The sequence below is a fragment of the Odocoileus virginianus genome, chromosome 1, assembly GCF_023699985.2.
Source record: "Odocoileus virginianus isolate 20LAN1187 ecotype Illinois chromosome 1, Ovbor_1.2, whole genome shotgun sequence".
Classification (NCBI taxonomy): domain Eukaryota; kingdom Metazoa; phylum Chordata; class Mammalia; order Artiodactyla; family Cervidae; genus Odocoileus; species Odocoileus virginianus.
In genome coordinates this window covers 39,393,550-39,410,222 of record NC_069674.1, presented here as the reverse complement: position 1 = coordinate 39,410,222, position 16,673 = coordinate 39,393,550, and the positions used below count along the sequence as shown (strand labels likewise).

Genomic DNA, 16,673 nt, shown 5'->3' with positions numbered 1-16,673 from the left:
TATGCCACTGGACACAACATTTTTGTCTACAGCTAAACTTTGTCCTGGGGTCACACCAGGTGTCAGGCTGTGGCCTGAAGCTTTGGTAGAAGCATCTCAACAGGTAGGGAATCAACAAGCCAGTGGATGCCTGGTTCAACAGAAAGGTCACTCCTTAATTTCACTCTGTGTGCCATTCTAAATGGCATACACCAGGAATTTGTTACAAAACCTGCGCTTGTGAGCATATTATTATGCTTGTTTGATAAATAATTTTCCCAGGGGAGTACTTACCATAGCAGCTGGTAGTCTTCTGTGTTGTTTTATTGCCTATACTCAACGAGAGCAGAGGCATGATACAAACTTCTGTGCTTGACCCTAGCCTTCTGTTTGCAATAAGGAGCACACACAATGCCATACCAAAGTGTTTATTGACATTCCTTGAAGGTGGTAGGATGGAAGAGAAAGCTCGGCCTGAGTATTACGTGACATTTCTCTTGTCGATGGAAGCAAAATCAGCCCAAGAACAAGGACTTCTCCTGCTATTGTCTAGAACAAAGACTTGAACAAAATCATTATAGACATTTCTTTAGGTAAATTGGAAGCTGCAGGAAGTAGGCTAATGGAACAATATTTACTCTAAATACTACCTCTAGGCACCTTTTTTTTTTTTTTCTACTAGAACAAAGGGACTACATGTCACTAACAGGAAAATAACACGTTCTCTTTTGGACCTTATGATGGTTGGAACATCCATCCCAGACTTTGATGATATAGTATTGCAGTAGTTTTAAGAATGAACACTGAAGTACATAATAGTAATAATAATAATAAAGCACCACATTTGTTATGTAAAGTTCTAACTACTTTCATTTGAAAGTGTTTTACCTTGACTGGGAAAACATTTGTGGCAACTGAGAAATTTTCTGAACCCAAATTTGGGACACGTGATTTGACACATGGACTGATGGTGCCACAGATCTAACATCAGAACTGTTCTGGAAGGTCCAGCTTGTGGGCTGGTCATACAAATGCACTTACTGTTAAATGACATATGATCATGTGTTAGAAGAGAAAACGATCGAGATTCTGTATATTTAAAGCCTGCCAACAAATTGTATACCCCTTTGTCTTAATTTTCTCTTTGAATGACAATTGTGATGGTAGTAAAAAACTTTCACAACCACGGTCAACTTATAGACACAGGAATTACAAAGAAATCAGTAGCTTTATAGTACTTCTCTTGACTCTGCAGAGTCCATTTCTATTTTTAGATTATCATTTGCATATAATAGAATAAAATGGAATATACACAAAATTATTATAATACTTCATAGTATTTTCGAAGCATTTTTCAAATTGACACATAAGTGTTCTCTTATTTACTTTTTTTTGTCCCCCAATTAAAGGTAATATACTCTTACTAAAACTAGCTCTAAAAGATCTTGTTTTAGGGAAAGCGTGGTTCAAAAGTGATCAATTTTATAATGTGCCTCCATGGAGAAAATAAATACTTTAAAAATAAATTATACATGGTAACAAATGGGTGAGCTCTATCTTGCTCATTATGAATTATATGATTTGAGGTGGTTTGCACCTCCATATGGTAAAATTAAGAGCATAATTGAGTCATATAGCTGTTTTGTTATACATGTAATTACATATGTATATATATATTATGTTATACATATATTAAGTAAAGAAACATAATCTGGAACAAAGAGAAATAAAGATCTTTCCATAACAACTGTCTGTCGTCTTTGTCTTCCTTACTCAAGGAGTCTGTGCAAGGCTGTAAGGGAAACTGGGACCCTACTAAGCACACTTCACAGTCTTTCAGGGACTCTGACACCAGTATTTCTTTCTGAAATTTCATACTCTTATGAAATACTGTTCCAGTAATGCTTCTGGGATATATCTGAACCATGGCATTGCGCAGGGCAGTAGGAATAAGGAGAAATTAGTTGAAAACCATTCATGTCTAAGTTTTCTATCTATATATATCTTCTAGGATACCTTGTTCCTTCTGTACTGGGGAGAATAGACATCAGTTAATCTATTAACAGCTTAATTAGATATTTATGTAAATTGTGAAGATTCCTGGGAACAGGTTCCATTTTGGAACAGCTTTCTCTCTTGCCAAAGCCTAACATATGAGTCCTAAAAAAAAGAACTGAATGCTTGAATTAACAAGTATTTACATATATCTAACACCAAGTCCTAAAAATGAAAGATGCTCCCTTTACTAAAGATACTATTCTATATAGGATGGTGAAATGATTTGCATCATCCTTATGTCCTGATTTCATAAATAATAGCTCCACTGGAATCCATGACTTTTCAGATGCTGAGATGTGTCCTGAATTATACAGATCCCTTAGATTCTGCATTATGGAACTTACACATTCCATCATCCAATGTCAGTAAATATTCTTTGTAGACAACAACAGAAGGCCAGATTTCTGCAACATACATATTCCTTGATGGACCACAGGTACACAGCAGCAAGGGGTGCTGGGCATTCTAATTCCTACTAAAGGAATGTTTCCTTAAAGAGGGCAGGGAACACAACTGATGCATTGTCTGGACACAAACCCACATGAACACAAGACATGGTTTCAAATGAAGTTAACTTGCCCATGTTTCTCACATTTTCCCCTTGTTTAATATATATTGAAGGACAACAAAGTAACATTTCAACATTTCTTTTCCCAGTGAAGAAAAACACTTTCTTTTACAACATATTTCAGACGACATGGATAACAACATTAGAAAAATAGCAAATGACCATCATGTTTGGGTTTCTTCCAAACGTAATCAAGAGGTCAGGCTGTTTCTGGAGCCTGTAACTGTTCCTCTGAAACACCATGTTTACTGAGACATCTCTTTACTGAATGCTAAAGGAAACTGGATCCCTATTTGACACAAATCGGTGTGCCTTTGGGGGGATAGGTCTCTGCTCCAGGAGGATTGCTATGGAGGAAGGAGATGTATTATTTTGCCCTTGATCCCTAACAAGCACCATCGCTCTCTGCAGCTTCTGATTTAGTGTGGTCCCTGTGGACAATCATATGTGAAGGAATTTGAACACCATGGTGAAGAAAAACTGAAAAGTAAACATGAAAAATAAAAACACTATCAAAGTTGAAATAAAAGTCTGTTTGCCAAACAAGCAATTACTTGGCTTGAACAGAAGTCATGAGATTATCAGGACATTTTTTTTTTTCCTTTGGGAAAGAGACCTGTGATCAAACAAAGCAAAATAAAACTGTACAGAACCCAGGTATTCAGAGCAACTGAATATGCCTTCTAAATCGTCCTGATGTCCTTTCCCCCTTTCTCCTGTTTGCTTCAACACTTCTATACAACATCATGGGGGTAGAAGCCTCGTTGTTTATGCTACATAATGCGATCTCCTTCTTGGATGTGTGCACAAGTTTGTGCTTCTTGGGTGGTGGGTGTTCACAGGGGGTGTGTCCCCACCCCCAGACTTCTCTGAACTCAAGTCGAACCATAATCCCCACAACCATTGGGATGCCCTGCATTGCATCAGCAGGAGGTGTTTTTCTTGCTGTTATTATTGGTTGGAAAGTGTGATATTTGCACCATATGTCTAGGCTAGTTCCAGCTGATGGGGCCGATGACACATACAAATCATGAGTTGAATATATCAAAATTTCAGTTTAGCCACTGCTGTTTTTGGATGGATTGGATGCCCAGGGAAAAGTAGAATGGGAAGAAAAGAAAGAGTTGATCAGCTCCTATTCTGAAGTTGGTTGTTAGAAATTATAAAAAAAAAAAATGGTGGTTCTGCTCAGAAGACATGGGTGTAGAAAAGCTTGGAATGCTTAATGCTCAAATTTCCCCTTAAATCATAGAAATGGAAGTAAACATTTATTACCATTTGGTCAAGTGTAGCATAACTTGCATTCATATTTCATTGTTAGTAATGGAGGTATGTGGAGATATACACAGACCTTGAGACAGCTGTTTTTTTAAATATTGCATACAGGCTAGCAGTTCATTGAACGTAGAGGAGATAAGCCTGAAGGTTAGATCTTAGAAGAAGGCAATTCTTCATGCACAGCTCATCAATCCTGATTTGGTTTGAAAAGGAAAATCACAGAATACCAAAATCAAAGGAGACTTGATTCGGGGAAAGGGAAAGGATGATGTCACTGGCCAGGAAAATGTCAGGGAAGTTGCCAGTTTCTCATTCAAGTCCAAAGGTGCTGGTTTCTTCTACTGCCGTTAACAGCTTCTCATACAACATGGAGTACGAGGGATAAGGCGGGAGATCCAGGCGATTGAAGCATGTGTGTGCCCTGAATAGGGAAGAAAAGGCTGGTCAAGGTGTTTGTTTCACTGGTACAACTGGCGTGGCTTGTTCCGCAGTCAATCTGAGTCTGTGAGTCAAAAAGTGAACCAAAAGGGAGTGGACCTGTGTTTTAGCACCACCACGCACGCGCTGCAAAGAACCACAGCCTTCCAGATGCAAACAGAACAGTTACGGGACTAGAATACCTAGACCTGGGGGAGTCTGCATTTGGAAGCAAACCACACTATACTAGCACAGTACTAGCAAACCAGTGATGTTCTACAATTGAGAGATGAAGCCGGATGTGGTCAGTGAAGGAGGCAGAAAACATAATTAGTGTTAGAGTCATATTCCCAAGTCTTCCTGCCCGACTCTGATTTCTGGGCCTCTGTAAACTCTGTGCATTGACTTAGAGGTGCCAATGGACACCCTGGAACTGTGAGATCCAATGCTCCATCAAGGCAGGTGTGTCTTGGAGATAGTCTGACTCCTTTACAGTTCACAGTGGGGCTTGTGTAACCTGGAGCAAAGATGCTGCATTTCCAAGAACAGCTGCATTTGTGGGATACTCCTTCCTGGGGGCCAGCAGCATCCTAGAACCACTTGCCCTGGATTCTGCTTATTTTGTCATGTTCGTCATCCTACAGGCCCATCTCTGTGGGCCAGTGTCTGGCCTAGATGAAGAATGGCTTCCCCTGCCATGTGCCAATGTGTGGACCAGGACTTTACCCTGCTAATCAACTAAATTGGTGGTGGTGGTGGTGCTTTAGCTGCTAAGTCAGGTCTGATTCTTGTGACCCATGGACTGTAGCCCTCTGCCCAGGCTCCTCTGTCCATGGGATTTCCCAGGCAAGCATACTGGAGTGGGTAGCCATTCCCTTCTCCAGGGGATCTTCCCAACCCAGGGCTCGAACCTGGGTCTCCAACATTATAGGCAGATTCTTTACCAACTGAGCCACTAGGGAAGCCCAGCTAAGTTAAGAGGGACAGAAAAATGCCAAGAGTGCTTTTAAAACTGGCTGAATTCCAAAAGCCAGGGACAGGATACGGGCAGACAGCATCTTCTTGGTTTTCTTTATCTGGTCATTTTAACTATCACTCATGAGTGGAAGTAATACAGAAAAAGAATCATCTATTTAAAAAACAGTTGGGATCAGATTGATTCTATAAAAGTTAATTTCTGGGAATAAACTGAAACTTTAGCAAATGGAACCTCTTTAAGACCTAGTCTGAATAAGAGCTGCTCTCACTGCATTCATCCATAGCCTTGATTAGATCTTAGATATTGATACATCTCAGTCAGTAATCTAGAATGAATAAACATCATCCAATCATGATCGGATTCCACATTCCTAAGTCCTCATTACCCTCTATGTGGTCCTGACAGCATCAAGGACCTGAGCACATCATTCCCTGGGCACTGGACCCCGTGCTCTCAGGTGAGATGGGGCATGGAGGGAGCACAGAACCAGACTTTGGAAGACCTCTATTCTGATCGCAGTCCAGTCACTGACTAGTTTTACAGCCTTGGGAAAGTCAATGAATTTTTGTGGGCCTCAGTTTTCTCACTTGTAAAATGGGGTAATAATACATGCGTCGTGTGTACATCAGAGGGTTGGTGTGAGAAAAGAGTACACACAAGTGCCTTTCGTAAACCATGAATCATCATTTAAGCATCAGAGTTTCTTAATAACGCAAACACAGTTGCACTCATGATTTTAGGAACCATGTCCCCCTTGTGAGGACTTCAGACTCTTGGCTTTTTCCACCTGCCTGCTGGCAAATGAAATGTCCTCATCTCATATTTGTGCAGCTGACATTTTGGAACTCCATTGGATCTGATCAGTTGTGCTGGGTCAAACTGCACTCTGTTGGTATTATTTTGGGGTTCCAGCATTTTGAGATCATGCTGGATTTGGATTGTAATCCATCACAGTATTATCTGTGATACTTCTAATCCATGTCATCTACACAATTCATCTCCCTGTCTCCTCAATGTTTTCCAAGTTTTTTATCAAAATGTGAACCAAGATAGGGCTGAAGTCAGTCTTGCTTCTCTGCAGTAGAGACCATTTTAAGGTTGGTTCAGAGTAAATATTATAACAAAAAGGGGCAGCGTCACTACCCATGTAGCTGGCTGTATAGCCAGTTGTGAGGTCAGTTATTTAAGTTGTGTCTTTTTTGCTTTTTTTTCCCTTTTCTGGCTACACCACCTGGCTTTCAGGACCTTACTTTCCTGACCAGGGATCATGTCCCCTGCAGTGGAAGTGTGGAGTCTTAAGCACTAGAATGCTTAGAGAAGTCCCCATGTCTCCTTTTCATGTCATCTTCTTCCACTTCCCAACTACAGCTTCAGTCACCAGGCAGGTTCTTACTCTATCACTGCTAAATCTACTCTTTTCCAAATTTGTCAATAACCTCTTGATTCCCCCATCCAGAGGTGCATTCTCTATGCCCACCTCCCCAAGCTCATTGAAAGCATTTGACAGCTCTTCCTACAAACATCTCTCTCCCTTGACTTCTGGACAATTTCTCAGTGGCTGTCGGTTTCTCACAGGGACTCCCAATGGCTCCCTCATGCCTCCTTTGCAGCCCGTCAGCCTAGAGGGCAGGGCTTCAGGCACCACGGATACTTGGATCTTGATGACTTTTCACTAGGAGGGACTGTCCTGTGTCCTGTAGGTGTTTAGCAGCATCCTTGGCCTCTCCCTGACAGAGGCCAGAAGAACCCCCACTCAAAAACCAAAAATGTCTCCGGACATTGCTAAATGTCCCCTGGGGAGACAAAATCACCTTTCCTGCCTCCACCCTTGCAAACCATCGCTATAGAGTAAGCCAAAACCAGGTCTCCACCGACATCCTGGGCTTGGGCTCAGTTTACCCCTGCAGGGAAACATGTTCCTATTAGAATCTTAGTACAGTTCACCTGCCCCTGACTCACAATTCTGGTTTTCTTGTCCATGCTTGAAATGTAGCCCCCTAAGCTTTTGTCCTCTCCTTTACTCTATTTCCAAACTGCCTGTGCTGTGTCTACCCTGACCAGCTCCCAAGTCTTCTTTCCTTCCAAGCTTATCCTTTCCAAGTTTCACAGTGAGGAAACTCTCCCATCTCTTGGTCTGGCCTACAAGCCCTAGCGTTCTCAGCCCTCATGAGTGGAGACAGCCATTTTCCACCTGGCTGCATATTCTGGATCATTACTTTTCAATTTTTGATCAAAAATTTCTGCTCCCCTGAATCTCATGCTGTTTAGGTAAATTTTTTCTTCAAACTGCAGGTTTTGTTTGGCATTTTATTTTAACAAATAGGACAGGGTAGAAAATAGAGAGTACTGCCTATAGATAATAAGGATGAGGTACAGTGGTTCAGTGGTAAAGAATCTGCCTGCCAATGCAGGAGATGTGGGCTCAATCCCTGGGTCAGGAAGATCCCCTGGAGAAGGAAATGGCAACCCACTCCAGTATTCTTGCCTGAAAACCCCATGGACGGAGGAGCCTGATGGGTTACAGTCCAAGGGTTTGCAAAAGAGTCAGACATGACTTAATGACTAAACATCAACTGTTTTGAAGAACTAGTATTTCAGATACATACTCAGGAGTATGCCTGCTTTTACTAGGTTGGGACATAAAGGGACCCTCTCTCTGTGTGAAGCACGTTTGACCATCAGTGATCTAGATTTACCTTCCACACCTTCTGACCTCCTGAGGAACACATTTGTTAACATTTCTGGTAACTGGCTTAAATGTTTTCCACTTCAGATCTTCCCACCATACTGTGTAGTTTCTGAGTCCACATGGCTGACTGTTCAGAGCCCTGGCCTGCCAGCTCCTTGCCCTTAGCCCCAGTGACCATCTCACCCCGCCTATGCTCCAGTGACGGTGATTTATGAAGTTTCTTCACCAGGCTCTGTAAAACTATAAACCCTGCCGCAGAGTCTTTGTTCTAACTCCCACACACTCTAGAGGGCAAGGACTTGGACTGATGCACGGCTTTGTGTGACGCTATTTGGCTCCCTCATCTAGGAGGCCAGCTGCCTGTCTGGAGGGAAGATCTGAGGAGAAGGCAGCCTAGAATATCTCTCCTCAGAGTGCGGGCAGTGCACATGAGGCTCACAGTCTCTGGAGAGCCCTGGATCACCCCGTGGGTGCTTGGCTCTCCTGCTTGCCTGGGCTTTTGCCACCTGCCACATGGCCTGGCCAGGTCTTTCTGAACTACCATTCTAGGAATTCAGAGGCTATTTCTTTCTCTCCACCCTAGGTGACATTTTCCAGGTTCCTGAATCTTCAGAAGATACAAGAGACTAGTTGGGGGTTCATACTCAGAGGGTCATTTTCACTGTCCTCTTGGAGGCCTCTCAGCACTTCCTAGGGCCCTTTGGCCCAGGATGAAGACCCTGCTTCCCCCAGGAACCCTCTCTGGGGCTCAAGCGCAGCAACTTTTTTAGGGATGCCTTAGCCCAGATGTGCAGAGCCTGTTCAGAAGGTCAGTGTTGTTCTTGTTGCATAATGTCTGACTCTTTTGAGACCCCATAGACTGTAGCCTGTCAGACTCCTCCGTCCCTGGGATTTTCCAGGCAAGAGTACTAGAGTGGGCTGCCATTTCCTTTTCATAGGCTGATGCCCACTCTATTAGTTCTCTGTGTGTGTTGATAGGATTAATACAAATTTCAAAGCTTCCCAGAGCATATGTGTAATTAAACTCAATTTCTGACCTCAGTGACAAAAGCAACGACTTCTGTTTCCTAAATAATAGTACAGACTCCTCAATGGGGTCTTCTCTCTGTGGCCCACCAAACTTGCTCTCTCCACCATGTCCCCTGCAAATGTCATGTTAGACACCTTGTCTTCCATGCCTGCTTGGCGCTCCTTCCTGAACACAGCTGGCCTTCCCACCTCCAGGCCTTGCTCTTGCTGTTGCTCTAGCCTGGAATCCCCTCTGCCCTTCCTTGCCTCTCATGGCACATCTGAATGCCAGCTTCTCTGTGACATCTCCGGTCAATTCAGTCAGGATTAGGTCTCCATCCTACAACCTCTAGCATCCCTGCTTTTACTGTCTCTTTTTTGCTCGCCTCTGATTCCAACTGGGGTTGTAACTGCTCACCATCTGGTTCTGTTCCTCCCTAGACTCAGCCCCTCTGGGCAGGTGCATTGTGTAGCTCCCTTATCCCCGTCCACGTGCACACCAAGGTGCTCACTCTGGGAGTAGATATCACCAGATGTGACTCAAACTCACGTCTTTAAAGTAAAAGCAAAATGCTTCCAAAGAACCTCATACTTCAAACCTATCATTAAACTCAACAAATGGAAATCTTGCCTTCTGAGCCTGCTTTTCTTGCCAGACTTCATTTAGGAGGCTTAGCTGTCAGCAGAACCATGCAAATGAGCACTGAGGGTCTACTGATCTAACTGGGTGAAGACAGGGCTGAAAAGCACCCCAAGGCTTCAGGCTGTTATTAACCAGCTGGGCATGTGCCCTGTTTCCTGGGCCTCCTATGCGCATCATAAATTATCTCCAGGATGCTATAAAGTCTAGGAAAACTAGATAAAAATTATAGTTCAATAAATCCTGCCACAAAAGGGATTAGCAAAGCATCTCAGAAGCCAAGGAGAAACAGAGCTGAATTAAATATGAATCTTCTCTTACAATTAAAAAATATCACAGTAGAAGAGAGTAATGTGGATCGATCTTTTCTTCTATTTGCTGAGCGGGATTTATGACTTTAGTAGCTACACAGAAGCCTCTCTTTAGTGCTCCTTATTTCACTGAGCAGGAAAATATGCCATCCAAAGTGGCACAGAAAGCATGGAGGAAGTGTTGGGATGAAAATTCATAGCGCAGGGAAACGATGTTGTTAAACTGCCTGGAGCTCTAATGCTTCCTTCTCTGCATTATCGCACAATAATTTCTTTGATAGCTTACTGTATAGAAGCCACTGTAGAGACCCAAGATACATGTGGTTTTGTCTGCACATGTTTTAAAACATAGTGGAAAAACACAATATGTACACAACTCCCGGTGTATCAAGTGATATGCCCTAGTGAGACAGGCTGGGACCATTTATGTCAATACTTGCACCTGACGAACATCTCCTCAAGCAACAGAACACAAAGAAACTAAAAATAACTGCAATATGCACAGCTGGGGGGTAAATATGAACAATAAGATACAAAAAGGCCAAAACCCAATTGCCATTTCTGAGGTGCTAAGAGCAAAAGTGGGGGACAGCACACAGTACTACCAGGGGGTGGGCAGACCACCTAAGCCACCGCTCCAGCCTGACCCCACCCATCAGCCCCCACCCCCATGCCATTTAAGGGACCAGCTCACTCCCCCTGGTGGAGTGAGCAAAGGGACCTGTCACTTGTTCTCACTTCATGCTACAGCAGGAGCCTCTGCCTGAATTTCTCATCAGGTCTCTTTCTATAGATTTCTAGTCTCTTTCTATCATTTATATAGATTAAAGAGTCCAAGAACCTTGGTCAGTAACAACAAAAGGGCAGACTCAGTGCTGGAAGGGCCACTTTGGGCTTCAAGCCTCTGGGCATCCCCCTTCCCTCAGGCAAGACATTCCTCTTTAAATTAAATTGGGCCACATATGACTGACCCATGGACCATGAAACCAATAACCCCAATACCATCAGTCATCAAAAAATGACTAAGAGTATGACCTAAATGCATTTCCCTGAGACTTCTCTCCCACACCTTTCACTAATGACTCAGAACAATACACTGGGCAGCAGGAAAGAATTCCATCCCTACGGATGATCGCTCAAGCTCAAATAACACAGCATACTTGGCCTTCTTCAGCAGGTTTCCTGAAGGTGGGTGGGAGCTCCATACCTGGGGAGAGATGTAATTTTCCCCCATTTCTCTATGCAGAAACGCCGAAGCCCATTGCTTCCTCGCAGGGCTGCGAAGCCTTCGTAGGGCACACTTGATGTTCCTGTGACGAACTGCAGTAATCTGAGTCTCTGCTCGTTGTTGAAACGCTCCACTGCAGCCCAGAACCAGCGGATCACGAGATGCCCATCATGATAACCTAAGCGGAAGCAGGAGGGAGACGGAGAGGATGCGGGGGTTGGGGGGGAGATGAAATATACATCAGACGTGCTAAGAACTCAACAGCTGCTCTAGATCTGCTCATTTCTCTAGTGGTGGCCTTCAGGTAGGTCTGAAATAATTTGTGTAACTGAGTCAAGTTAGAAAACAAAAGTCAATTGAGAAAAGAGGCATTTTACAAAAAGGTTTTATGTTCTCAGGGATGTCCGCAGAGATGTCTGCTTTCTATTTAAACAACTGGGCCCCCAGGAGTCACTTTCCTGCCTGAGATAAATGTACACAACAAGTGGTGTGACCTGGCAGAGATGTTTGGGGTTCTGAAGGGACAAAACCCTCTATGATAGGATATTTCCTCATATTGTCTTTGTTCTGATGTCTTAGCTCTTGGTAACCATGTACTGTGGGAGCATCTAGGACTTAAGAAAGGTGAACGTCAATCTTGGTGAACGGAAGATGCTGGGCCCTCCCCGCAGCCCTTGGTGCCCTTAGAGCTTCTGTGCTCTGACCAGCCCTGGGCTGAGAGGAGTTGGGCCCAAGGAAGAAGTATGGGGCCCCACAGGAGACTACGTAAACCAGGCTTGGAGCAATCACTGAAGGAAAATGATAGACTGCAAGTGTACCAAGGACTCAAAGATGAAGAAGGAAGGCTGGGCTGGGGCAGAAAGAAGGACAGCTTCATCAAACGGAAGGTGTAACTCACCTCAGAGGTGTGAGTCAAGCATGTGAAGGCTTGTGTGAGTGGAGGAGGGGCTATAGTGATGAGAATGAACAATAAATATGCAGGGAACAGCAAACTGACTAGACCAGCAGAGAGCGGCTGCTGGTGAGGACTGAGGGACCTTACTGGGGGCTTAGAGGCCTTGATAGCTAGGCAGAGCCACTGTGACCTGATGCCTTAGGTTGGCGGCTTTTCTTCCAAGCTAGGAAGGGCCTAGCGGTTCCACAGAGGTTTCCTCCTACATGGCTGAGTGTATCGGGGAGACAAGAGGGGCTGAGATGGTGGGCTCCTGGCTCACCCTCTATCATTTTGTCTCTGCAATATTTTATGTGAGGAAAGGGTTTTGAGCGTAAAAAATCTTTCAAAGACCTCTTCTCTAAGGGATAAGGAGCCTGCTTGTTTTGTGGGTTGGTAAAGGGCTTGATGAAAAGAATGTTTCAGGAAGACTGGTTTGGCAGCGTGAAGGTGAAGCATTAGGAGGAGTTAGACATTGGATTTGGAGAGATGACAGAACTGTTACAACAAATCAGGATGGAGGCCAGGAGGGCTTCAGTTCTACAGGAGGCAGGACACACTTTCCTGGCAGCACGTGACCCAGCTCCAGAGCTGGCCCATGGTTGGCGGCGTTCCGTGCTACACACCTATGCTGAGTTACACCAGAGATGACCTGGGGCCGCCTGAAGGGAAGTCCAGGTTGGAAACGGAGGGTGGGGAGTTGGGGGGGAAGGCATGGACTAGAACCTACTCTGCACATGTACTGAAATAAGGCCAAGTTTTTTGTAGTCTTCAAAAGTGATATTATTTTATATTTATATTGTCACTACATACTCATCTCACACGCTAGTAAAGTAATGCTCAAAATTCTCCAAGCCAGGCTTCAGCAATACGTGAACCGTGAACTTCCAGATGTTCAAGCTGGATTTAGAAAAGGCAGAGGAACCAGAGATCAAATTGCCAACATCCGCTGGATCATCAAAAAAGCAAGAGAGTTCCAGAAAAACATCTATTTCTGCTTTATTGACTATGCCAAAGCCTTTGACTGTGTGGGTCACAATAAACTGTGGAAAATTCTGAAAGAGATGGGACTACCAGACCACCTGACCCGCCTCTTGAGAAATCTGTATGCAGGTAGGGAAGCAACAGTTAGAACTGGGCATGGAATAACAGACTGGTTCCAAATAGGAAAAGGAGTAGGTCAAAGCTGTATATTGTCACCATGCTTATTTAACTTATATGCAGAGTACATCATGAGAAACTCTGAGCTGAAGGAAGCACAAGCTAGAATCAAGACTGCCAGGAGAAATATCAATAACCTCAGATATGCAGATGACACCACCCTTATGGCAGAAAGCGAAGAAGAACTAAAGAGCCTCTTGATGAAAGTCAAAGAGGAAAGTGAAAAAGTTGGCTTAAAACTCAACATTCAGAAAACTAAGATCATGGCATCTGGTCCCATCACTTCATGGCAAATAGATGGGGAAACAGTAGAAACAGTGGCTGACTTTTATTTTTTGGGGCTCCAAAATCACTGCAGATGGTGACTGCAGCCATGAAATTAAAAGATGCTTACTCCTTGGAAGGAAAGTTAATACCAACCTAGACAGCATATTAAAAAGCAGAGACAGTACTTTGCCAACAAAGGTCCATCTAGTCAAGGCTATGGTTTTTCCAGTGGTCATGTATGGATGTGAGAGTTGGACTATAAAGAAAGCTGAGTGCCGAAGAATTAATGCTTTTGAACTGTGGTGTTGGAGAAGACTCGAGAGAGAGTCCCTTGGACTGCAGGGAGATCCAACCAGTCCATCCTAAAGGAGATCAGTCCTGAGTGTTCATTGGAAGGACTGATGTTAAAGGTGAAATTCTAATACTTTGGCCATGTGATGCGAAGAGCTGACTCATTGGAAAAGACCCTGATGCTAGGAGAGATTGAAGGCAGGAGGAGAAGGGGACGACCGAGGATGAGATGGTTGGATGGCATCACTGACTCAATGCACGTGAGTTTGGGTTAACTCCAGGAGTTGGTGACGGACAGGGAGACCTGGGGTGCTGTGGTCCATGGGTTCACAAAGAGTTGGACGTGATTGAGGGACTGAACTGAACATACAGAATATATATATATATATATATATATATATATATATATATATATACACATATATATATATACATATATATACATATATATATGAAGATTATTCATCCATAAAAAGGAATGAAACACTCAGTCATACTATAACACAAACAAACCTTACTAAGTGAAAGAAGCCAGACCCCAAAGGCCAAACAGTATAATTCTATTTATATGAAATATCCAGCATGGGTACATCCGCATAGACTGATGGCTGCTGGGGATGGGGAGTGGGGAGAGGAATGGCGAGCAACTGCTTCACAGGTCCTGGGTTCCCTTGGGGACAAAGAAAATGTTTTGGAACTAGTGAGAGGGGATGGTTGTACTACATCTACAATGCCCTAAATGCTGCTGCGCTGTTCCCTTTAAAATGGCTATTTTTTTTTTTTTTAAACTTTTTACTTTATATTGGAGGGTAGCCGATTAACAACACTGTGATAGTTTCAGGTGGATAAGTAAGGGACTCAGCCATACATATACATGTATACATTCTCCCTCAGACTCCCTTCCCATCCAGGCTGCCACATAACTGAGCAGAGTTTTCTGTGCTGTATAGTAGGTCCTTGTTGGTTACCCATTTGAAATATAGCAGAGTGTACATATTGATCCCAAACATTCTCACCATCTCTTCTCCCCATTCTTCCCCCCTGACAACCATAAATTCGTCCTCTGTGAGTCTGTTTCTTTTTTGTAAATAAGTTCATTTGTATTTCTTCTTAGGTCCCGCATATAAGGGATGTTATGTGATATTTCTCCTTCTCTGTCTGACTTACTTCACTCAGCATGACAATCTCTAGGTCTATCCATGTTGCTGCAAATGGCATTATTTCATTCTTTTTAATGGCTGAGTAATATTCCATTGTCTTTATGTAACACATCTTCTTTATCCATCTCACTGTTGATGGACGTCTAGGTTGGTTCCATGTCTTGGCTATTGTAAGCAGTGCTACAATGAACACTGAGGTGCTTGTATCTTTTTGGACCATGTTTTTCTCTGGGTATATGCCCAGGAGTAGAATTGCAGGATCATATGGTAACTCTATTTTTAGCTCTTTTAGGGCATCTCCATACTGTTTTTCATAGTGGCTATACCAATCTACATTCTCACCAACAATGTAGGAGGCTTCCCTTTCTCCACACCCTCTCCAGCATTTATTGTTTGTGGATTTAAAATGGTCAATTTTAACCATCTACTCAATATCTTATAATAACCTGTATTGGAGGAGGATGTGAAAATATATAATTTATATACATATGACTGAAAAACTTTGCTGCATACCTGAAACTAACAGAATATTGTAGATCAACTATATTTCAATAAAAATTAAAAAAAAAACAATAAAATGTAAGCTAGAAAAGAAATGGTTAATTTTCTTATGTCAATTTCAAATCATTCATGTTTTTTAAGAAGTGATGGACTGTGTCTGTGGGAGCTGAGCCATCACAAGTCCCGCTCGCTCACCTCCCCGGTACTCGGCGTTGTTCCGCCAGTCGGCCAGGTCAATCTCTGCCGTGCCAGCGATCACCAGCTCCAGCTCCCTGGCATCGAACACGGAGACCAGCCTTGAGTCCACCACCTGAAATCCAAATAAGCTTTAGCCTACAGACCCAGTGTTATCGAGAAGTTACATTCATCATTACCACTTCTGTGGGCTAAGCTGGGACGCTGACCACTGTTCACAACCTTTTCCCCCCTCCCAATGTGTTATCATGTTTAAGTTAAAAATCATGACATTTTGAAGCACAACGCTTTAATGAACTGGGAACTCAAAAAAGGTCCCCTGCTTTTCGTTACCTCTGATATTCCCTCTTGGAATGATGTTATGAACCAGATTGACTTGACTTTCTGCAGTCACATTTAAGTTTCCCAGTAACACTACATTTTAAAGGGAAAAAGTCCAATTTGCTTTGAAGTGATTCAGTAGCTATTAGTGCTATCACTTCACTTAAAAGGAATCCTTTCTTCCACATACAAACTAGGACTTGTTTCCTGGGAATGGACTTTATATATTAAAACAATTGTCTTTTTCTTCCCCTCTCCCCCTCACTTCTTCCCTCCCTCCTTCAAAGACCTGGGAGGACCTGCTTGATTAGAGGGTTCTGAGCTCTGGCTTTACATCTTGTTGCTGACTGTATGCGGTACCCTTGAACACCTGCAGCAGACACCGCCTGTAATCACACCGGTGGGCCAGCCAGTCACCCACTCCAGTCTCCAGCAGAGCAGCAAAGAACACCTTCAAACACCCAAGCCCTCGCTTCTAAACTGGAAAAATTTAACTGTCAAGTTTGGTAAACAGGAAGCCTAGCACCTGTCAGTGTCCTCTTTTCAAAAAAAAATTATTATTGATCTCTGATGCTTTTTTAAAAACTTTTTTATTGAATGACAGATTATTTAAATTCTACAGTGCTTTATAATTTTCAAAACTTTCACATGTGACTTCATGCCCCTTATTTCATAAGTTGCTGTCCTGATT

At 43.2% G+C, this 16,673-nt stretch overlaps 1 protein-coding gene across 1 annotated transcript in view; it reads right to left on the bottom strand.

Annotated features, from left to right (window-relative positions):
• Positions 1-391: 391 nt before the first annotated feature.
• The window catches only part of HECW1 (HECT, C2 and WW domain containing E3 ubiquitin protein ligase 1), a 447,195-nt gene continuing 430,913 nt past the window's right edge, over positions 392-16,673 (bottom strand). The window contains 3 exon segments of the mRNA XM_070466974.1: positions 392-4,304; positions 11,135-11,333; positions 15,662-15,776. Coding sequence (XP_070323075.1) covers positions 4,193-4,304; positions 11,135-11,333; positions 15,662-15,776 — 426 coding nt within the window. The 3' untranslated portion in view covers positions 392-4,192.